The 24,043-nt window shown below is 42.1% G+C and overlaps 1 protein-coding gene across 13 annotated transcripts in view; it reads left to right on the top strand.

Moving 5' to 3' along the window:
- The window catches only part of DST (dystonin), a 690,079-nt gene that overhangs the window by 488,954 nt on the left and 177,082 nt on the right, over positions 1–24,043 (top strand). For all 13 annotated transcript variants that reach the window (XM_073626702.1, XM_073626693.1, XM_073626691.1 and 10 more), the window contains 3 exons: positions 1,680–1,879; positions 8,363–8,858; positions 13,153–14,621. In XM_073626702.1, the coding sequence (XP_073482803.1) occupies positions 1,680–1,879; positions 8,363–8,858; positions 13,153–14,621 (2,165 nt within the window). The remainder of the gene's footprint in view (positions 1–1,679; positions 1,880–8,362; positions 8,859–13,152; positions 14,622–24,043) is intronic.

Genomic DNA, 24,043 nt, shown 5'->3' with positions numbered 1-24,043 from the left:
AGTGCAAAATCTGGTAAAGCTGTGCATAGAAACCAAGCAGCTTCCAGGTTTCTATTAACAAAGCTTAATTGAACAAGCTGAAGTTAGAAGCTGATTGGCTACCATTTAGTAAATCAAACCCAAAGTGTGGCAAAATGAACAGCAATTATTCTGTTTACCTTAATAAATAGCCAGGGGACAGCACCACCTTTCCTCTTCACCTCGCTCAGGGAAAGCAGTGGTGCCAAGCAAGTGACCCCCTGTGGTCAATATGCAGTGGGACAGCTCCTCGGTACGAGACTTGGAAGATTGCAGTGATTATTGTAGTGTGTCCCTTGCCTACAGTGAAGGTAAGGGGCACACTTTTGTAAAGTACATTAGCATGCAGTTAAAACCTAAGCCTTGAGATCTTTAACCCTTTGTTAGGACACACAGTGTGCACATCTACTTCACCTTCACTTCAACTGACAACATTGATCTGCCATTACAGTTCAGACAGAGTTAATTATATTAAACAGTACTCCACGACCCCCTCCTAAACATTACATAGCACGGAATAGATTTGTAGAATTTTGGCAGGATTTTAAAGCAAATAAAAGCACTTAGGCTGGGTTCACACTTGTACGACACGACAGTCGTACGACTGTGGATCCAACTTTGCCCTGTGACTTGAAGTCTGATATCCGTTCGACTTCAATGAACGGGGATCCGACTTTGATCTCGATAATGCCAGGCACTTTATCTCTGGTATGAATCTTTAGGGGGAACTCCATGCCAAATAATAAAAAAAAAAAAAAAAAAAAAACGGCATGGGTTCCCCCTCCAAGACCATACCAGGCCCTTCTGTCTGGCATGGATTTAAGGGGAACCCCATGTCAAGAAAATGGCATGGGGTCCCCCCAAAATCCATACCAAACCCTTATCCGAGCACACAGCCCGGCAGGTCAAGAAAGGGGGTAAGGACATATTGATGAGGACAAGGGCCTCTTCCCAACCATCCTGGCCATTAGTTGTCAGGGTCTGCGGAAGTGTGGCTTATCAGAATCTGGAAGCCCCCTTTAACAAAGGGGCCCCCAGATCCTGGCCCCCCCACCCTATGTAAATGAGTATGGGGTACATTGTACCCCTACCCATTCACCTAAAAAAAAAGTGTCAGAAATAAAACACAGTACACAGGTTTTTAAAGTAATTTATTAGGACAGCTCCGGCATCGCTTCCGATTTCTTCTCCCCTCTCTGGCTCTACTGACTCCTCTGCTGACGTCTTCTGCCTCTGCCGGCTCTTCTCCGCTGATGTCTTCTAGCCCTCTCCTGTTCTTCTCCCTCTGGCCGCTGTCTTCTGCCTCTGCCGAGTCTTGTCCGCTGTCTTCTCGCTCTTTTGCCAGGGTATGATAAATATTCAGCTGATCATTTGAATCCCCCTCTCTATGTTCTGGAAGCTTCTTCCAGGGGCAGAGGAAGCAATCATGCTCAGGAACCCTAAGCAGACTCAAATAATCAACAACCCCTTTAATTACTACAGTGGAGCCCTTTTTCCCTAAATCTGTGGTAACATGATGCTCCAGTCGGAGTCTTTTCACTTCTTCCTACAGGAGGTGGCTTCTTTGTGGGTGTTATCTAGAGATGGGTTTTAACATTTGATTATCTGTCAGGATCTTTCGTCACTGTGTATAAAAGTTTTCAATTTGTTTGGTGCTGCAGAATCTTCCTGGACAGAGATCACCCAGATGACAGCCGAAAGGCAGAAAATCTTGGAAGAATCATCAAATGACCTGGCCCTGTTCCAGACAGCCGAGGCCCAGTTAAAGCAATGGCTTTTAGAGAAAGAACTCATGGCAAGTGTTCTTGGACCACTTTCAATAGACCCGAATATGCTGAAAACTCAGAAACAGCAAGTTCAGGTAAGCCAAGCATTTGCAGCATACATCTGATTATTGTTTTTTACAGATTTATCAAGCTCTTACTTTCATTTTCTGCCAAGAACATGTCACATGTGTTTTTTCTCATTATTTGGTGCAGGGAGATGTAAATCTTCCTTTAACTGTCAGTGTGTTAAGAACAGGCACATATTTGATGACAAGGGAGTCCTGGACCCTGTGTGCTTGACTCTGTGTGCTTTCTGTTTGTGCTAGACAAGTCACCATTACCGTTGAGGGAAGCCGAGAAATAAAATATATCTGACAACATGCAAAACTTGTCAAGTGCACATTTTCAAGGCACTTGTTATGTAAAGTTAAAGCCGAGTTCCACCCAAAAGTGGAACTTCCGCTTTAAGCACTCCTCACCCCCATACATGCCACATTTGGCATATCATTTTATTGTGGGGGGGCTGGATAGTATTGACAGGTGGCCAGCTCCCACTTCCTGCTCTCGTCGCATCACTGCCTAAATGACTCCTCCTCTCCCCCTAGGCGACTCATCCTCTCCCCCTCTCTCTCTGCAATCTTCTGGGACATGTAACATGTCCCAGAAAATTGCCTGGCCACTAGGAGAGCGCGGCTCGCACATGTGCAGTGCACACGCAGCTGTGAAGCCACAAGCTGTCACAGCCGGATGCCCACACTCGCAATGCTGGCGCTGCAGAGAGGCAGGGGGAGAGGAGTGAGGCTTCGGGCGGCCGCACCGCTGGACCATGGGACAGGTGAGTGTCTGTTTATTCAAAGTCAGCAGCAACAAAAAGTGCTTAAACTTACAAACGAGTGGAACTCCACTTTAAAGACACAGGCTTGTAATGCACATGAGAATTAACATGTAGAACTGTAAACAAAAAGGATAAAAACATTCATTGGACAGAGTTAAAAACTGATTGGTTACTATGCACAGCTGTACCAGATTCCACCAGCGTCCACCAGTTTTAGTAAATCTTCCTGAGTGCCGATTAACACAGGGGCAACACGACTTCAGCGCGACTTTGCAAGGCGACTTCAACGCGACTTTGAGCAACTTACAACATGACTTCAAGTAGCCCCTAGGACAGGCGACTTTGCCTGTGGCCAATCAGAGCTAATCAGCTCTTGTGACATACAGTACCTGCCCATGAGAATGTGTTTCCAGTGCGGATCATGCTGGTTCTCGGCGGCAGAGTACTGTGCATCTGGCGCTCGCTGCAATAGGAAAAACACATTTTCCCATTGCAGCGAGCGCGAGAGGGAATTCCCCTCCAGGAACATACCAGGCTCTTAGGTCTGGTATGGATGTTAAGGGGAACCCCCTACGCCGAAAGAACAGCGTAGGGGCCCCCCCAAAATCCTTACCAGACCCTGATCCGAGCATGCAGCCCGGACTGTCAGGAAAGGGGGTGGGGATGAGCAGCGCTCCCCCTCCTGAACCATACCAGGCCACATGCCCTCAGCATGGGGGGGGTGGGTGCTTTGGAGAAGAGGGGTGCCCTGCGGCCCCCCCCACCCCAAAGCATCTTGTCCCCATGTTGATGAGGACAAGGGCCTCTTCCCGATAACCCTGTCCATTGGTTGTCGGGGTCTGCGGGCAGGGGGCTTATCGGAGTCCGGGAGCTCCCTTTAATAAGGGGGCCCCCAGATCAAGGCCCCCCACCCTATATGAATGAGTATGGGGTACATCGTACCCCTACCCATTCACCTGGGGGAAAAAGTGTCCATAAAAGAAAACACACTGGACAGGTTTTTAAAGTAAATTATTAGGCAGCTCCGGAGATCTCTTCCGACTTCTGCACTCTCTCCGGCTCCTTCTCCCAGTGTCCGGTTCTTCTCCGCTCTCTCTGGCCTCTTCTCCCGGTCTCCGGCCTCTTCTCCAGTTCTTCTCCCGCTCTCTGGCTCTTCTGCCAGGCTCCTCCGCTATCTTCTGCTCTTTTGCCAACATTTCTAAAGGAAAAAAAGTAATTTAAAACCGATTGCGGCTGTAATGAATTGTCAGGTCTCGGCAATATAGATAAAACTCATTGAAAAAAATGGCACGGGTTACCCCCCCCCCCCAGTCCATTACCAGGCCCTTTGGGTCTGATATGAATATTAAGGGGAACTCCAAACCAAAAATTTTAAAAAGAGTTTGCCTGGGGGTCCCCCCAAAATCCATACCAAGGGCCTGGTATGGATATTAAAGGGAACCCTGCGCCAATTTTTTTTAAAGAAATGGCGTAGGGATCCCCCCAAAATCCATACCAGACCCTTATCTGCGTACGCAACCTGGCAGGCCGCAGGAAAAGAGGGGGGAACGAGAGAGCGCCCCCCCTCCTGAACTGTACCAGGCCACATGCCCTCAATATGGTGAGGATGCTTTGGGGTCCCCCCCCAAAGCATCTTGTCCCCATGTTGATGGGGACAAGGGCCTCATCCCCACAACCCTTGCCCGATGGTTGTGGGGGTCTGTGGGCGGGGGGCTTATCAAAATCTGGAAGCCCCCTTTAACAAGGCGACCCCCCAGATCCCAGCTCCCCCCATGTAAATTGGTAACGGGTACATTGTACCCCTACCATCTCACAAAAAAAGTGCCAAAAATAGTAAAAAAGACAGGAGACACTTTTTTTTTCTTAAATGGTAGGGGTACAATGTACCCGTTACCAATTCACATAGGGGGGGCAGGATCTGGGGGTACCCTTGTTAAAGGAGTCTTCCAGATTCCGATAAGCCCCCCGCCTGCATACCCCCACAACCACCGGGCAAGGGTTATGGGGATGAGGCCCTTGTCCCCATGAACATGGGGACAAGGTGCTTTGGGGGGCTACTCCAAAGCACCCGCCCCGTGTTGAGGGCATGTGGCCTGGTACGGTTCGGGGGTGGGCGCTCTCTCGTCGCCCCCTCTTTTCCTGCGGCCTGGTATGTATTTTGATATAAAGGGTCAGGTATGGATTTTAGGGAGACCCCTACGCCATTTTTTTTATTTGGTGCAGGGTTCCCCTTAATATCTATACCAGACCAGAAGGGCCTGGTATGGATTTTGGGGGGACCCCCACTCAATTTTTTTGTTTAAATTTTGGTTCGGGGTTCCCCTTAATATTCATACCAGACCCAAAGGGCCTGGTAATGGACTGGGGGGGGGGTGCCGTTTTTTTCAATGAGTTTTATCTATATTGCCGAGACCCAATTCATTACAGCCACAATTTAAATGACTTTTTACCTTTAGAAATATAATTTTGCCGTGGTAGTGTTTTAAACAAGGGGAAAATTGCCACTTTACAGGCATACTATAGACACCCCCCAGGCACGATATTTAAAGGAATATTTCATTTTTATTGTTTCACTTCAAGCATTATTAAAATCCCTGCTCCTGAAAAATGGCCGTTTTTAAAACTTTTTTTTGTATTGACACATGTCCCCTGGGGCAGGACCCAGGTCCCCAAACACTTTTTATGACAATAACTTTCATATAAGCCTTTCAAATTAGCACTTTTGGTTTTTCATGTTAGTGTCCCATTGACTTTAATGGTGTTCCGCGGCTTTTCGACTTTGCCGCAAACACCACATAATGTTCATTGTTCAGTGAACAGGTGAACACCCAATGTTCGAGTCAAACATATGTTCGACTTGAACATCTGGCTCATCCCTAGTTACCACGACACTACCTGCCTGAAGTTTGCATGTTCTCCCTGTGCTTGCGTGGGTTTCCTCCGGTTTCTTCCCACCCTCCAGACATGCTGGTAGGTTAATTGGATCCTGTCTAAATTGGCCCTAGTATGTGTATGTATGAGTGTGAGCTAGGGACCTTAGATTGTAAGCTCCTTGAGGGCAGGGACTGATGTGAATGTACATGCGCTGCTTAAATTTAGAGTGCTATATAAATACCTGAAATAAATAAATACTATATTTTTTGTCCTAAGAGGTTCCCTTTAAATGAAAACTGTAATAAGAGAAAAAGGGAGCTGCCATTTTTTACCTCCTTAGAAGTTGTTACTAGCCTGGCTTCTTCTGATATCATTACTTCCCGAATCACTGGAAAAAAAACATGCAGAATGTGAAGTCCAAGTAAAGCCAATGCTCCTGATCTGCTTATTTCTAACCAGTGATTCATAAAGTATTAAAGATAAATCATATGACAGCCAGTCAACTAGCATTTTAAAAATAAGAGGTCAGCAATTGTAGCCTGATCATTTTTTTTTTTTAGTACCATGTCTCAGAAGAATGATATATTTGGTTGAAAATACAGTATTATACAATGTTTGGTCTGTAGATATAGTTATAAAGATATATGTATTGATAACTTTGGAAAGCATATTGTAAAACACCAGACCTTAGTAAATATTTTGTATGGGGAGGAAACTTACATAAAAATATGCAAAATTAAATTCAAAACCCTAGCACTGAAAGACATTTTAGCGGCAAGACATGTGTCCTGCTGCTACATATTAAACTAGACTATCAAATTTTGCACATATTTGTGTGTGTCCACTTAAAGTTTAACATTTTCTGTGCCCACTTCTATGTGTACTTTTTATAATTTGATTTGTCCCTTGTACCTTATATTGGCAGACCGTAAAATTGGTATTACTATATAAGAGAAAACATTTCCAATGTGCATGACAATAGCACAATATGGTACTAAATTACACATACCACTAAAATGAATGAGTAATGATTTTGTCTGTTGCTTGACACTTTGGCCATAATCACATTATTCCATTAAACTAAATACCCTCCTGTATTTCCTGTGGGATGATTCAATAGTGATTCATGTCTCCATACCAGCTTTCGTATGATCTCGCTACACATAGTCTATATTGTTCTGTGACTGTCAGTCACCCCTGTGATCACACCATTTTTTAATTTAGCTTTTTCTGTCTTGGCTGTCATGCTATAGAAATGCGTTTCATCTGCAGCATGACAATGTTCTATGCATTCATATACCCCCCAGATGTATGTCTATAAATTAGCAAATGTGTTTCACATGAGTTCATCCTCTGCAATTGCATGCCACTTGTGATCTAGTAAAAACACTAGACATTCAACACATATTCCTTTCACTGGTTCATCCATGCTGGCCACAAGTACAATGACTCAATAGATTTCAATTTCAGAAATTGATGTAAAAATGCATCTGGGATTAGTTATCATTGTGCCTTAATCCTGGTACACATAGACCAGATATAGGCAGGTATCGGCCAGTTCAACAGAAACCGGCCGACATTCGGCCCGTGTGTAGAGCAGCCTGTCTGACAGAAGCTGGTCTAACGACCACCTTTTATGGAATGGGCATGCTGAAAAAACAGCATCCGATCAGTGTTGGTAGCCATTGCTCACTGTGTGCTGGTAGTTGGACAGTCCTCCTGTCAGAATACAACAGCTCAGTGGGGAGATTGCTGTAGTAACATGGCTTGTGTTAGTACAGTGACCTGTCAGTTTGTATTCGTTCAGCCCGCTGGGTTGAATGAAAAAAAAACTCCCATGTGTACCAGGCAAAAGAGTAAACTTTTTGAGATTCATTTACTAAAGGAGTAGAGCCTGTTCACTTAGCAAAGCAAATGTTCAAATAGCTTAGTGAATAAGCTTAGTGAATCTGTGTTTTTCTCAATCGTTCAGCCACATGTAATTCGAAAAACCTGCTTTTTTTAAGCTTACTTTGGTCTTGATTAGGTTTTCAGAGTTAGCATAGCTTTGCCTTGGTAGAGAGTGACTAGGTGTCCCGAGAGCCGTACATCAAGTCGAAACCTGCTGTATAATAGTGAATGGCAGTCTCAACCTGGACCCCTGCCAGGCCAAGCCCCAAATGTGGTTCACTCCGCCCACCGGAGCTTACTCATTGGGATCCTTCATCTTGTTTATTATGCCAAGTGGACATTTACTTTTGCAAAACGAACATTCTGCACTCTTCAGTATTTCAGCTCACCAGTAAAGATGCCAGCAATAAACTTTATAGCACTTATGTGCCAGTTGTCTAAACATGGATTTACATGTATAATATTGTAAACCCACATGTATTTGTTAATCCCATCCATATAAATCGAGAGTGACTGCCTCCCCCTGGGGGTTCAGTGCTTTTATCAAGCTGTCTGGGTGTTCGGAATAAAGCTTTGTTGTGTAGAATGCACATTGTCGGTTGTAAAGTGTATGCTTTTTTTAAATGTTATAACAGTAAAACGATGAAAGCTCTATTGATGTAGGTTCTTGCCTGTTGCTTTTTACTTATAATCATTGCTGCTCATGCTACCCTGTTAAAAAAATGTGTTTCATTTGAGAGTCTTTTGGAGTTGATTTACTAAAACCAGAGCGTGAAAAATATGGTGCAGCTGTGCATGGTAACCAATCAGCTGCTAACTTAAGCATTGACAATAAAACCTGGAAGCTGGTTTCTATGCAGAGCTACACCAGATTTTGCACTCTCCGGTTTTAGTAAATCAACCCCTTTGTGTTTTTTTTAGGCTGGACTGCTCAACCTGTGAATTACATTAATTATACTTTTGTTGTTTTTTGTGATAGATTCTCCTGAAAGAGTTTGATGCACGAAAACAGCAGTATGAACAACTTAACAGCACAGGGCAGAGAATCCTAAGCCGACCAGGGGATCTTCCTCCTTGTGATGAGGTGGTAAAGGAGCAGTTGGCAGCTGTGGCGTGTAAATGGGAGAGCTTGAGTGGACAATTGAATGACAGATGTGACAGAATTGACCAAGCTGTTGTGAAGAGCACTCACTACCAAAGGCTTCTGAATGGCCTTTCTGAGAAACTAAGTGCCTTGAATAACAAACTGAGCAGCAATATGACAGTAAGCTCTCACCCTGATGCTGTAAAACAGAAGATGGACAATGCAAAGCAGGTACAGGAAGAAATAAACATAGAGATGGCCAACATTGACCTTGCCAAAGCCCTTTGTGATGACCTGTCACATCTGGTGGCCGAGGAGTACTTGAAGGCAGAACTGAAAAGGCAAATGGACACGATTGTTAAGCCATTCATGGACTTAAAAGAAAAAGCAGGTTGGTTTCAGGCAAAAAAATAATCTTTATACAGATTTTTTAAATGCCAACATGCTGAGGTGACTTCAGTGATTAAAATAGATCTCTAAAAATAATGCCTTTAAATACTAACACAAACAGTGCTGATGAGTCAATAAAGTGAACACATTCCATTAGTTTGGAAGAAAGATTACTTTTCAGGTCCCTGTTGTATGGTCATTTTTAAAAACATCAGAAATAGTTCCAAAAAACACACACAATCGCTAAAGTATCTTGGTTCATAATAAAACATTCCACAGCTTAATTGCCATGAACAGAAAGAGTCTGATAAAATCAGGAGTAAGCTCATATTTCAGACATCACCACTCAGCTAGATTTAAGAATGCAAGTATTACACGGTGCATGATTTAGAAATACGGTTAGGTCATCACACATTCCCTTAGTTACCCTGCTATTGTTCAACCCCCCGCTATTGTGTCTCAGTCATCTAAAGAACTAGTAGTATTATTAGTGTTAAATACAGCCACATGAAAACATACTCATTATTTACTATATGGCTATATATTTACCGCCTTCATGACCAGGCCATTTTTTGCTATGAGGCATTGCGCTACTGTAACAATTGCACAGTCATGCATCGCTGTACCCAAACTAAATTTATATAATTTTTTACACAAACAGAACTTTCTTTTGGTGGTATTTGATCACCTCTGGGGTTTTTTTTATTATATAAGAAAAGAAAGAAGAAAAGAATATGAAATGAAAAAAGACTTGAAAAAAACATTTATGGAAAAACAACATTTTTTACTTTCTGCTATAAAACATATCTCATAAAAAATAGAAAAATAAATAAAAATCTGACATTGACATTTTGTGGAAACTAACTGCCACTGACATCACCAGTGACAGTATTACAGTGATCAGTGCTAATAATTTGCGCTGTCATTGTACTAATGATATTGGGCAAGAAGGGGTTAGCATCTGGGGAAATCAAGGGGTTGAATATGTGCAAGTAAACAAGTGTTTACGTATGTGCTGCTTTTACTGGGGATTTAGTTGCTGAGCAGAGAATGAAAAAACAACTAGATCCTCCTCACTGAACACAGCTCTGTGTTGTTTACACTCACAGCTGTGTTCCGGGTAGCACATAGTTGATCGCCGGGTGCCGGTAGTTAATCACTGGCCGGAACCCGGTGATCAGCATATGCTGTGATGAATCACAGCACAGCAGGGCGCGTGTGTGCCCTCTACCTGGAAATGCAGAATCACATACAGGTATATGTACAGTGGATATAAAAAGTCTACACACCGCTGTTAAAATGTCAGGCTTCTGTGTTGTAAAAAATGAGACAAAGATAAATCATTTCAGAACTTTTTCCACCTTTAATGTGACCTATAAACTGTACAACTCGGTTGAATAACAAACCAAAATCTTTTAGGTGGAGGGAACTAAAAATAAAAAACTAAAATAATATGGTAGTGTGCACACCGTTAAACTAATACTTTTGTTAAAGCACCTTTTGATTTTATTCCAGCACTCATTCTTTTTGGGTATGAGTCTATCAGCATGGCACATCTTGACTTGGCAATATTTGCCCACTCTTCTTTGTAAAAACACTTCAAATCTGTCAGATTGCAAGGGTATCTCCCGTGCACAGCCCTCTTCAGATTACCCCACAGATTTTCATTCGGCTTCAGGTCTGGGCTCCGGCTGGGCCATTCCAAAACTTTAATCTTCGTGAAGCCATTCCTTTGTTGATTTAGATGCATGCTTTGGGTCATTGTCATGAACATGATGAAGTTCCTCTTCATGTTCAGCTTTCTAGCAGAATCCTGAAGGTTTTGTACCAATATATACTGGTATTTGGAACTTTTCATAATTGCCTCTACCTTGACTAAGGCCCCTGTTCCAGCTGAAGAAAAACAGCCCCAAAGCTTTATGCTGCCACCACCATGTTTCACCGTGGGTATGCAGTTCTTTTGGTAATGTACATTGTTGTTTTTGTGCAAAACATATCTTTTGTAGTTATGACCAAAAAGTTCAACCTTAGACCATAACACATTTTCCCACATGCTTTTGGGAGACTTCAGATGTATTTTTGAAAAATTTTGCTGAGCTTGAATTTTTTTCTTGGTAAGAAAAGACTTCCTTCTTGCCACTCTACGCCATAGCCCAAACATGAAGAATACGGGAGATTGTTGTCACATGTACCACACAGCCAGTACTTGCCAGATATTCCTGCAGGTTCTTCAGTGTTGCTGTAGGCCTCTTGGCAGCCTCCCTGACCAGTTTTCTTTGCATCTTTTCATAAATTTTGGAGGGACGTCCAGTTCATGGAAATGCCACTATTGTACCATATTTTCTCCACTTGATGATGACTGTCTTCACTGTGTTCCATGGTATATCTAATGACTTGGAAATTCTTTTGTACCCTTCTCCTGACTGATACATTTTAACAATGAGATCCCTCTGATGCTTTGGAAGCTCTCTGCGGACCATGACTTTTGCTGTAGGATGCAACTAAAAAAATGTCAGGAAAGACCTACTAGAACAGCTGAACTTTATTTGGGGTTAATCAGAGGCACTTTAAATGATGACAGGCATGTACTGACTCCTAATTAACATGAGTTTGAATGTGATTGCTTAATTCTGAACACAGCTACATCCCCAGTTATAAAAGGGTGTGCCCACTTATGCAAGCACATTATTTTAGTTTTTATTTTGACTTTTCCCCCACTAAAATATTTCCGTTTGTTTTTCAATTGAATTGTACAGTTTATAGGTCACATTAAAAGTGGGAAACGTTCTGAAATTTATCTTTGTCTCATTTTTTTACATCATAGAAACCTGACATTTTAACAGGGGTGAAAATAAAAAGCAGCACAGCGCATAAATAAATACTAATAAAAACAATCAATAAACGTCCATATGTCAATTGTAGAAGCAGAAATAATCCAGCAATTCCTCCGGTGACTCAAGTGACATGGAAAGCAAGTAGAGTGACTGTAGTGAAAGGAACCTCCACCTTCGGTAACACAAGCCGCTCACCTCTACAGATGGACCCCTGAGTGAATCAGTCAGGTTTAAACAGCAGTTTCCTCACAGGGATATTAGCAGGAGGAGATGCATATAGGACTGATCAAACATCGGCAATAGGTACGCTTGCAGTGATCACATGGAAGAGATGTAAAAGAAATCTAGTGCTCTCTGAATACTGCTTAAAAGTTTATTGTAAAAAACAGTAGGAACACTGAGGAAGTCCCGCCCCCTTCTAGGGACGTAACGTGTACGGCATCACCACGTGACAGATCGTGACGTCACCCGCGTTCTGCTTGTCTATCCTTTGTGGATCATCCATCCATTCCTACGCTCGTATCCTTTGCACTGGGGCACAGTGCAATGTTTGTAAGTGTTCCTACTGTTTTTTACAATAAACCTTTAAGCAGTATTCAGAGAGCACTAGATTTCTTTTACATCTCTTCCATGTGATCACTGCAAGCGTACCTATTGCCGATGTTTGATCAGTCCTATATGCATCTCCTCCTGCTAATATCCCTGTGAGGAAACTGCTGTTTAGACCTGACTGATTCACTCAGGGGTCCATCTGTAGAGGTGAGCGGCTTGTGTTACCGAAGGTGGAGGTTCCTTTCACTACAGTCACTCTACTTGCTTTCCATGTCACTTAAGTCACCGGAGGAATTGCTGGATTATTTCTGCTTTTACAATTGACATATGGACAATATTGATTGTTTTTATTAGTATTTATTTATGCGCTGTACTGCTTTTTATTTTCATTTAATGTTTTGGGATTTGGTAAATTTACCCTCAGTACTACAGCTGCTTCTAGTTAGGATTTTATGGTCCGCGCTGGTTGATTTCACTTGTATTTTAACAGGGGTGTTTAGAATTTTTATATCCACTGTAAATATAGCAAATGTCCAGTGCACTGTGGACAAGTGGATATATTGTATATTGGGATACCTACCTCCATTGCTTCTTCCCTAATGTTCCACCTTATGGTTCAATAAATAAAAAGGATCCATAGCTATATATTAATAGCATTGTCGTTAGAATTGTGATTGACCAGTGCATTTTAAATGTGGGCTGTCAAATTAAGTAACTGGGCAGGCCACAACGCCATACACCTGCACTAAGCACACCTTTCTTTGGTAATTTAAAATGCGTAAAAAGACACTGAACACCTAAGAAATACATTTAAAAGATGCACAGATGCATCACCTATTTCCATGTATGTAGTGCATGTGTGGTTATTTTTACTTTTGTCTCCATTAACTGTATGCATTATACCCATAGGTATTCAAGTTGAGCAGCTACAATCTGCATTTGCTAGCTCTCAAAAATTCCATCAGATGTCTGAAGATTTCCAGGCTTGGATGGAGAGTCAGAAAAAAATGCAAAATGAAGCAGCACCTATTTCAGCCAAGCTTGAGGTTTTGGAGTCATTAATCACAGAGACAAAACAAGCACACAGTACATTGAATGCCCAACATGGTGCCTATGAAAAGATTATAACAGAGGGTGAGAACCTTTTACAAAAAACTGAAGGGAAAGAGAAGGCAAAACTTCAGTCTCAACTCTCTATGCTTAAATCTAGCTGGGAAGACATTAATAAGAAAGTATCAGAACGGGAGAACAATTTGATAGAGTGTCAACAAAAAGCCATGAAATACAGAGACATTGTGGATAACATAGAGCCTTGGATTGAAGAGTATCAAAATAAAATATTTTCAGTTAAACTTTCCACAGACCCAACAGTGATAGAAAATTCAATTGGAGAAGTAAAAGCTCTACAAAAGAGTGTTGACAAACAGCGTGGAATAGTGGAGATGTTAAACAGTGCAGCAGATAGTTTATTAAACTCCTGTGAGACAGATAAAGACCCAATTACAGAAGAGAGTGTCGTGTTGAATGACAAAGTGGAATCACTTATTGATGGTTTACATAATAAAAGAGACTCACTTGAGAAGATGGCACTGCGTCTCAAAGACTTCCAAGAATCTGTTAAAGAAGCTGAAAAGCAACTGGCTGTGGCTCAGGAGCATATAGAAGTACATGAATCTCTCGGGACCCAAGCATGTAGTAACAAGCATCTAACAATAATGCAAACCCAACAAAAAGCCCTTCAAAGTTTGCAGCCGCAAATACAGCGCTCTGTAAAATTGGCCCAAGAGATTGTGGTAGATGCCTCAGATGCAGAAGGTGTGTCTGATCTTCTCCTTCAAGCTGAATCCCTTCAGCAAAAACACAACACTATCAGCCAACAAATAGAAGAAAAATGCTCCTTCTTAGAAACCAAGTTACAAGGAATCGGTCATTTCCAAAATAGTATCAGAGAGATGTTTTCTCAGTTTGCAGAGCTGGATGATGAGCTTGACAGTATGATGCCAATTGCAAGGGATATGAATACACTTCAGGCCCAGAAAAAGGACATTAGCAGATTCATGCAGAAGTTAGGAGATCTTATAACAACTAATGACAATGCTAACAAGACCTGCAAGATGATGTTGACCTCTGAAACATCTCCTGATCTTGTTGGTATTAAAAGGGACCTAGAAGCCTTGAGAAAACAATGCAGCAAATTACAGGATCGAGCAAAATTCAGAGAAGAAAACATTGATGGTACTGTTACCAGAATGAAAGACTTTTACAATACGTTAAAAGAATTTGCTGATGAGCTCAGCAAAGCAAAAGAGCATGAAGAATCGCAAGGTCCTGTTGGAATGGAAACTGATGTCATCAATCAACAGCTATCCATTTTTACAGTAAGTCAGTGAAAGCTGATTATACATGATATCTTAATGTGTCATACGTATTGTAAATTACATTTTGTAGGGTAACAGAATAGGATCAAATGATCATTTGTCTTGTGCTTCAGGGAAGCTTCTTTGAGAAATAATAAGACTGAAATTAAAATAGAAATCTAGGCAAAAATGTTTTTTTTTTATTTCAGATAAAGTACGGTAGGGTTTCAACCCGTAATTGTTTGCCATCTTTGTCCCACTGGGAAGGTTTCCCCTCACTTCCTGTACCATAGCTACAATTGGGGGGGGGGGGGGGACAGAAATGAAAAACCAATAGATGTTTTAATCCATCTCCACTGTGTGCAAAGCTAAAAAAAAGTTGTGCCCTTAGTTTTACGTTAAGATTTTAGAATTTATAGTGTGCTTCACCCGTTACTGAATAGGTAATCTGGGTTTTTGCCTTTGATGGCAAACTATTGACTTTCAAAATTTTATGTAAATGACTTTGAGAAATACTTTTTATACTAATCATACCTTTTGATGTGATACATGTGTTCTAAACTTAAGCAGCCCATGGATCACATGATTTTCTTTCCTTCCAACACGGGTGGAAGAAAAAAAAATCGCTCCATTCTCCCATCAAAAAAGTCAGTGTTGATAAGAGAATGCCTCCCGCAGCGCTATTGTGTTCTGCTGGTGGGGGGGGGGGGCCCTCCAGGCTGGCATAACACAAATAGATCAACTTGCATGCATCAGTACAATCAGTCTGCCCATACATAGATCAAATTTCAATCCATGCATGCCCAGCTTTAAAGTGCATAGCTTTTTGTTTTGGTTTTAAATAGAGCTGTTTATTTATTGATTTATTTTTTATTGTCTGTATCTCATTGGGCAGATTTCCCTTCATTTTCTGTACCAGAGACACTGGTACTCCCCTCTGTCAGAATACAAAGACACAGTGGGAATGATTCCCCCATCCCCCCGAATGTGTGGATGGGGGAATTGGGTCAGTTCTTTTTTCCATTCAACCCACTGGCTATTAAAGTTTTAGATTTCCCATTACTCTCTGTTTCGGTGTCAGTGATTACCAGAATAAATAGAAAAGTCAACCTCTCCAGCTGGGACATAGACAGCAGTACAATCTTTCCAGGGATTCTATCCAAAAAAAAAAAACTAAAATAAAACTGTTTGGGGTATACATATTATTATGTATGTAAGGTCCACAAAACACAACAGTTGGTGAGCTTTTAGACTCGATGCCAGGCCCCTGCTGGTAGAACACTCAGCTGCATGTAAAATACCTGATTCAAGCAACAATGAGATTTAGCAGCTCAAATCACAGTCAATTTGTCCCATGGTTCCCCTATAGTTTGAGACAATAAAGTTACTAAAGGTAACCTGTCATGAAAAATATGTGGCTGTCACTGGTGACCTTTCTTTCAAAAATGGTAGCTGTTTGGCTGTGATGTAGATGCCTTGTCAGTGCGTGACTAACCTGGATCACATTACTGTTATTATACAGGATTTATATAGCACCAACAGTTTACGCAACGCTTTACAATATAAAGGGAGACAGTACAGTTGCAATATAATTCAATACATGGGGGTTAAGGGGGGCCCTGCTTGTGAGAGCTTACAATCTATTAAGGAATAACGAGATAAGGCATTCCGAGGCTTCTGTGACCTCCGTATGCTGCCATAGCCAGTCAACTAGTATATTTAAAAGGCCAGCAGCACAAATATTTCTTCCATAACAGGTAAGCTTACACGATGTGGGCACATATGGGACCATAGAGGAGAAAGGCTTTATAAGGCATATGCTTAGAGATTTCCTAAGTGTTATCAGCAGCACATATACAAAATCATTATCGCTTACATTATAATACAAGGGTTGACATGCAACAATAATCTGCAGTGGGGGGCTGTTGCACACAGAAGGCTTTTTATCTTATTGCATAGAATGCATTAAGATAAAAACCTTCTGACTTTACAACCACTTTAATACTATTGGGGTCCCTAACCTGGAGGGCACATACAAGTTATATACAAGCGATGGTGGTGACTTCTGATGTGTACATATTGTTGTACTGTTTTGTATAGACAGAATAAGAACAAACTTGGTGGGCGATGAGCAGAGATGTGGATAAATACAGAACAAAGATTCTATTATTCAACAAAAAAAGCTTTTAAAGGACACCCATAAATACCTTTATTTTTAAATAGTCTAGATCAGTGATGGCGAACCTTGGCACCCCAGATGTTTTGGAACTACATTTCCTATGATGCTCATGCACTCTGCAGTGTAGTTGAGCATCATGGGAAATGTAGTTCAAAAACATCTGGGGTGCCAAGATTCGCCATCACTAGTCTAGATAATTGGTTTACATTGTATTATTTGTACCTAAAAATTCCTATATTTTTTCTTGGGGTTAACTATTATATATAAGGCATGTGGTACTTTAATTGAAATATCTGACATCCGATGCAAGAAATTATTAGAGCCATGTAACCCTCAACAGCCAATAAGAATTATTGCATAGGCTAGACCCCCAGAGATTCTTGTCTAGGTACCTCTGGAATTTGTGGAAATGTTGATGAAATAAGTGCATAATACCCATGTTCTACTTAATACACACCTATTAGCTATGTGGTAAGATAATGTTTGCGTAAGAACCTTGTACTTGTCATGGTTTTACAACTAAAGAATGTTAGTAGCATTCAATTAAGAGAAATATTTTAATACAGTCTACATTTCTAATATGTAGTTTTAACATGTTGCTAAGCATTACAATTATTGTCTGCTAATTCTACAAATCTGTCTAGTAATTAGGCTGTTGTGCTTATTTCCCAGAAGTATTTAATGATAGTTTTACTGAATTCAGCTCAGCTTCTCAAAATGAGGCTTCGGGTCCAAAGTACATGGATGTGTATGAGATCACAGTGCATTTGCGGTTCAGACTTAGCAGGAGAAGTATAGTAAAAATAAGGCTTCTGGTATTTTAGTGATGAATCAGCATGACTCCTGGATTAGTTTCAAAGCTGGGGGATTGCAAATATTTATAGCAGTGTTTCACAGCAAGATGTGATAGCAAGTATTATTTGTAGAGTAGTGATCAGCTATGTGAAGGTTATTCATTGTCAAGAGAAAAATATATTTCTTGACCTTCATATATGTATATTAACACTGGGTGTCCCACCACCCGTGAGCTCTCCTTTAGTGTAAACAACTCTTCATAACCAAATACCTGTAAGATAGTCTATCAAAAACATGTAACAGATCAAGTACAGGCCAGTAAATGGGCTCACACAAGTAGGCAGATCTGTGTGCTTAACCCGAGAATCCTTTGGACATGTTCAACTAGTCAGAAATGTATTGATAAATAGGGTATATTTAATCATTCATTGTTTTCCCCAAAATTATATAGGGTTTAAGTTTGGTTGGATGTAAACCAATAAGAACTAAAAATGTTTGTGGGTAACTCCATACTCCAAGCAACTTGCTATCAGTCATCACCTAAAATGTGGCTGTGTAGATGATACTGTAAATCTTACCTGCTATTTACACAAAAACAAGGGAGATCGACTTGGAAAAATCATGGAAACATCCCTGTATGTTTATTTATTGTTGGGCTATCAGGCCTCAACAGTCATTCTCAACCTAGGGTTCCTCCAAATGTTGCTAGGGATCTACTGAGCTGTGACTGATTGTCCTCCCATCTAAAAGTACCTGCATAGTCCCAGGAACAACACCACATAGTAGAGCCAGCAGCATGGCACTAGCACTGTATGGGGGGGCTTTTTTCCCTCACTGTATGTATATATATATATATATATATATATATATATATATATATATATATATATATATATTATATTTATATATATATATATATATATCCAAAAACGAGGGGGGGGTGGTCTTTTGTTTAAGACCTAGTTGTGTTTTTGGCTGGAACTCCGCTTTAAAAAAATACAATCACAACACACGTGTTGTAGACTGCTAGAATTTTTTTTTGTGAATCCAGTTACTTTTCATATACACTCATGTGATTTTGATGATTGGATTCTGTATACACAGGTATCATATTCAAGCTAAACTAAGAGGACTATACAATCTGATTACTTTGCTTGTGCTTAGTTTTGTCACTACTGAACAGTCTGAATTTTTTTCAGTAAGAAAATACTGACCTTTAGGTCCTATTTTCCTGTATGTACCACCACATGGGTGCCTCTTGTACGACACATGGATTATCAGTTGTTAGGATTTTCTTTTGATGTATTTTGTATCGCCTTTGTTGACGCTCACACATTCTGTACTCGGGTATTTCCAGACATGATCTGACATTTTCAATTTCCAAATAACTTCTCAATGCTTTCTTACGGTTTTTTAGTTTTCTGTATAGACATATTTCTCATGTTACCACAACCCGTTAATCTTACAGTTTGTTTTCATCCCCTTGGAAAAGCTTTAACGGTGAAGCTGAGCACTGTAAGTTTAAATAAGGACAGGAGAGGGAATGTGAACAAGAGGAGAATATGGAGCAATGAAGTCACTCGTCCTTAAAGTGAAAACAGCACTTAGTATTGTGTGTCTCAACTACTGTATTGCAGGCCTTTCACTAATGCATTTACCTGCATTTTCAGGGCAGATAGTAGGGGTTGATATCAGCTGGAAGGCTCCCTCTTTTCTGGGACTAAAGGTTCTTATAGCACACAGATTAAAATGACTAACATTTAGACTTTAAAGATTTTCCACTCATCCAGGAGCTTTTTACCCACAGCCCACTACAGAACCACACTATTAACTTACCACTTGGCCCTGACATCTTTTTCCACATAAATGGTGTCAAATTTGATATGCCTCACACATTGATTCTTTAGTGCACCAACTACATCATACTAAATAGGGAAGTTTTCACTCACTTTTTTTTTTTGAAGGTACAGAGACCAAAACACTTTATTCTGTAAATTTGAAAACGAATGGCAGTTAAATTGTTTAAACATGAACTGCAGACGGCGGTGTGTTAGTACCCACAACGGAAATGTTTCCAATGATAAACGAAAAGTGAGACTTGCACTGTATTACCCTATGCAGAGGAGTATCTAGTGAAAAATGGCGCCTATGGCAACCACTGAAACTGCGCCCGTGAAAGCATTTCAAACCTATCTTTCAGATACTGCAGATAGGACATGGTTAGAGGCTGTGGACATGGAAGTTTCCTACTCTGTCCCCCCTTAATATTACCATATCTTTCCACATCAGTCAGTGTCCGTCTTCTGTTCTGTCACTGCGTCCTGTTCACCTCTCCAGTCAGGCACTGTGCACATCAATGTACTGTCCTCCTCTGCTGGGCCGGCTTCCCCCCCTACGTAATGTCCTCCTGAGTCCTCCTGTGGTCTGTGCCTCCTCTGCACTGTTGCGCCGCTGTGGCACTGCCGAGAACGAGTGCCTTCCATTTAAAAATGGCGCCAGGTGGTGACATTACGTTACTGCACATGCACTGCCCGGTCGAGCCTGTACGATCTTTCCTGAGCCCTGCAGGCTTTGAAACGGTTGCATGGCTGGCCCATGGCCATCTTTTTACAGGCACCGCTGCCCGTAACAGGCTTTTATGGGCAGAAGAGACTATACCTCCCAACTTTTGAACTTCAGAATATGAGAAACTTGAGGGAGGAAGTGTCTGACGGCATGCTATGTGCACTGTGGCAAAAGTGGCTATGGTCAGACTCTTAACAGTAGGGGGGGGCTTAATGGGCCTGGCTAAACAAAACCCAGGTTTCCTTGTACCTCTAAAATATGCTTTGATTGCTGTGCCACAAGATAAAGTCTCATGGACACGTACAAACCCCAGCACTATCATTAAAAAAAAAACAGGAAAAGCTTCCATTACAAATGGTTTTGTATAAACTATGAAAGTGTGTGTTACACAAAGTGTAGAAGGATTCAGGAATGCATTATGTACAGAGTTCAGGGTTCAGAAGTGTGCTATGAACAGAGTTCCTTGTTCAGGAGTGTGATATGCACGGCTCAGTGCAAGGCTCAGGAGAGCACTAGGTACAGACTGCAGGTTTCTGGAGTGCCTTTTGCACAGAGTGCAGGTCATCCATCCACATCTCACTATTGCCCCTCTCCTCTGCCCTCATCTCCCCATCCCCTCCCCAAAGCTCCACCATCTTCCACTTGTTTATCTTTGTAAAAGCAGCTCCTTTCTGTAGATGGCTCTTCTATCCACTGCAGCCAGAGCTTCCATTCACCTTCCAGTGCACTGGGTGCACACTCATTTTCAGCTCAGAGAGATCAGAGACTTCACCTGTCAGATCCAAGCTGTGATGTCGGATATGGGCGGGACTGCTACTTAGACGCGCCCCTCTGTCAAACAACCAGTGTAATGAAAGAGTCGCCAAAAGCTGTCAGTTTTTTTTTCATTCAGCCTGCTGGTTGAATGAGAAAAAATGAACAGTGTATACCCAATTCGATTTTTAGGTAAGTGTCAGCTTTAGGCTACTTTCACACTGAAGCGTTGCGGGCGCTGGCGGTAAAGCGGCGCTATATTTAGCGCCGCTTTACCATAATTTTAACAGCGCTATTCGGGCGCTAGCGGCCAAAAAAGGGTTAAAACTGCCCGCAAAGCGCCGCTGCAGCGGTGCTTTGCAGGCGTGTTTGGAGCGCTGCCCCATTGTTTTCAATGGGAAGGGCCGCTTTAGGAGCGATAAATACACCGCTCCTACAGCGCTCCAAAGATGCTGCTTGCAGGAATTTTTAGACCACCCTGCAAGCGCACCGCACCAGTGTGAGAGCCCTCGGGGCTTTCACATTGGAGTGAATTGAGCGGCTCTTTCAGGGCGCTTTGCAGGCGCTATTTTTAGCACTTTAGCGCCTGCAAAGCACCTCAGTGTGAAAGGGGCCTATATGTCTCCCCACATCAGGGATCGGCCTTGGCACAGAGCAAAGCATTCACCAAGTGCCTTACAGACAGACAGATGGCAGGAGAGTGCAGGGATGGTGTCAGCACTGGAGGCGCCCAGCTGTAGTACTTATCTTTTAGACCCCTTTCACACTGAGGTGTTTTTCAGGTGCTATAGCATTACAAATAGCGCCTGCAAAGCGCCCTGAAAAAGCGGCTCCATTCACTCCAATGTGAAAGCCCGAGTGCTTTCACACTGGAGCGGTGCGTTGGCAGGACGTCAGAAAAAGTCTTGCCAGCAGCTCCTTTGGAGCGGTGAAGGAGTGGTGAACTCACCGCTCCTCCCCTTTGAAATCAGTGGGGCAGAGCTGCTATATCACCGGCAAAACACTGATGCGGCGGCATTTTGTGGGCAGATTTAACCCCTTTTTGGCCGCTAGCGGGGGTTAAAACCGCCCCGCTAGTGGCCGAATAGCGCAGCTAAAACGACGGTAAAGCGGCGTTAAAAATAGCGCCGCTTTACCGCTGACGCCCGTGGTGGCACAGTGTGAAAGGGGTCCTACTTTGATCTGAATGGACGATGACAGGTTCTGTTTGCTGCCTGACACCCCTAGGTGCCTGATCCCCCTCTCAGATCTCCTGTAGGGGGCCCCGGAACCCACACACTGGACAGATCCAATCTCCAGAGAGATATAGTATCTGCAAGGAGAGATCCCACCAGAACATACAGACAGCTGAGGGGGAGGCCAGCCTGACACATCATTCCCCCCCCCCACCAGCACAGTGAGTGGATGGAACATCACACAGCATGTAGTACCCAGGATGTGATGTCCTCAGCACTGTACATCGTGATGGCATAACAACAAACCTCCCCAGAAAGCAGCTGACATGCTGGGACCTGAAGTCCCTCCTGTGAATGGCTCAGATACCCCACTGTCCAATCAGAGCTCAGCCTCCTCTCACTATACACTCACCTTACATTCACCTGCAGTGTTCTCCCTGTGTATACTAACAGAAGCTGCTCATGCTGGAAAGGACATAGGGGGAGGGGCAGGGCTTAGATATAACCTGCTAAAGCTAGAGGGGAGGGGCTGCTGTGCTCTGTGTAAGGGAGAAGGGGGAGGAGCATTACATGTAATGAAGTACCATGTGAGTCGGCTCTTTCATTACACTGGTTGTTTGATAGAGGGCGGGTCTGAGTAGCAGTCCCACCCATACCCGACATCACAACTTGGATCTGACAGGTAAAGTCTTTCATCGGAACTGCACAGTGAACATCCAGCTGGCTTGCTCGCCAATCCCTGGATGTGCTGGATGTTCACACTGCTGCAGGTCCTATTCAGCCACAAGTTGACATATAAGCAACATAATTATGTAGGACAAAGCCTTGCTGCCCAGCCACTCAGCAGCGCCCACTTCATTTGCGCCCATGGCACTTGCCATATGTGCCATACCCTGGATACGCCACTGACCCTATGTTATGGTCATCAGAAAGATATTTGTATTGTATTATTTTATTTTGTTAAAACAATAAAAACATATTTGATTCTAAACATGATCTGCAGATAAATATAACAATTCCAATCAGTTCAATTAAGTACCCATTAAAAACATTAAACGTATTTATAATGCAACTAGTGGAAGTACCTGAGTTTGTTTTGATATGAGCCTTCAGTAATCCCTGAACAGCAGGAATCAGACAGAAAGAAAGGGAGCTAGAACTAGGAACCACTCAAGTTCTGCTGAAGTGCACATGTGTTGACTGTGAAAAAATGACCTCATCCATATTCTGCTGCTTTCTCTTTCTCCGAACAGCAGGCCGGGGGTTTGTTTTTGTGCTTCTGCAACATCGCTAACTGCACAGAAATGCAAACCCTTTGGTAGGTAAAACAGTTCTAAACTGTATATTAGGCTTCTTGCCTTGAGTTCTTCATTAAAGTAGATGTAAACCCTCACATATACCCAGTGAAGTGAACAGCCTCAGATGATACACAGAGATTAACCACTTCAGCTCCGGAAGATTTGGCTGCTGAATGACCAGGCCATTTTTTGCAACTCCGCACTTTGTCGTTTTAACTGACAATTGCGCAGTAGTGCAACGTTGTACCCAAACAAAATTGACATCCTTTTTTTCCCACAAACAGAGCTTTCTTTTGGTGGTATTTGATCATCTCGGCTGTTTTTATTTTTTGCGCTATAAACAAAAAAAGAGCGACAATTTTAAAAAAAACACAATATTTTGTACATTTTACTATAATAAATATCCTAATTTTTTTTTAAAAAAAGCAAATTTTTTCTCAGTTTGGGCCGATATGTATTCTACATATTTTTGGCAATTAAAATCACAATAAGCGTATATTGATTGGTTTGCACAAAAGTTATAGCGTCTACAAAATAAGGGATAGATTTATAGCATTTTTATTATTATTATTTTTTTTTTTACTAGTAATGTGGTCTGCGATTTTTATCATGACTGCGACATTATGGCGGACACATCGGACAATTTTGACACATTTTTGGGACCATTGGCATTTAGAC

The sequence above is a fragment of the Aquarana catesbeiana genome, linkage group LG04 (assembly GCF_042186555.1).
Source record: "Aquarana catesbeiana isolate 2022-GZ linkage group LG04, ASM4218655v1, whole genome shotgun sequence".
Classification (NCBI taxonomy): domain Eukaryota; kingdom Metazoa; phylum Chordata; class Amphibia; order Anura; family Ranidae; genus Aquarana; species Aquarana catesbeiana.
Note: the sequence above shows the minus strand (reverse complement) of the source record. Positions and strands in the feature narration are given on the sequence as shown.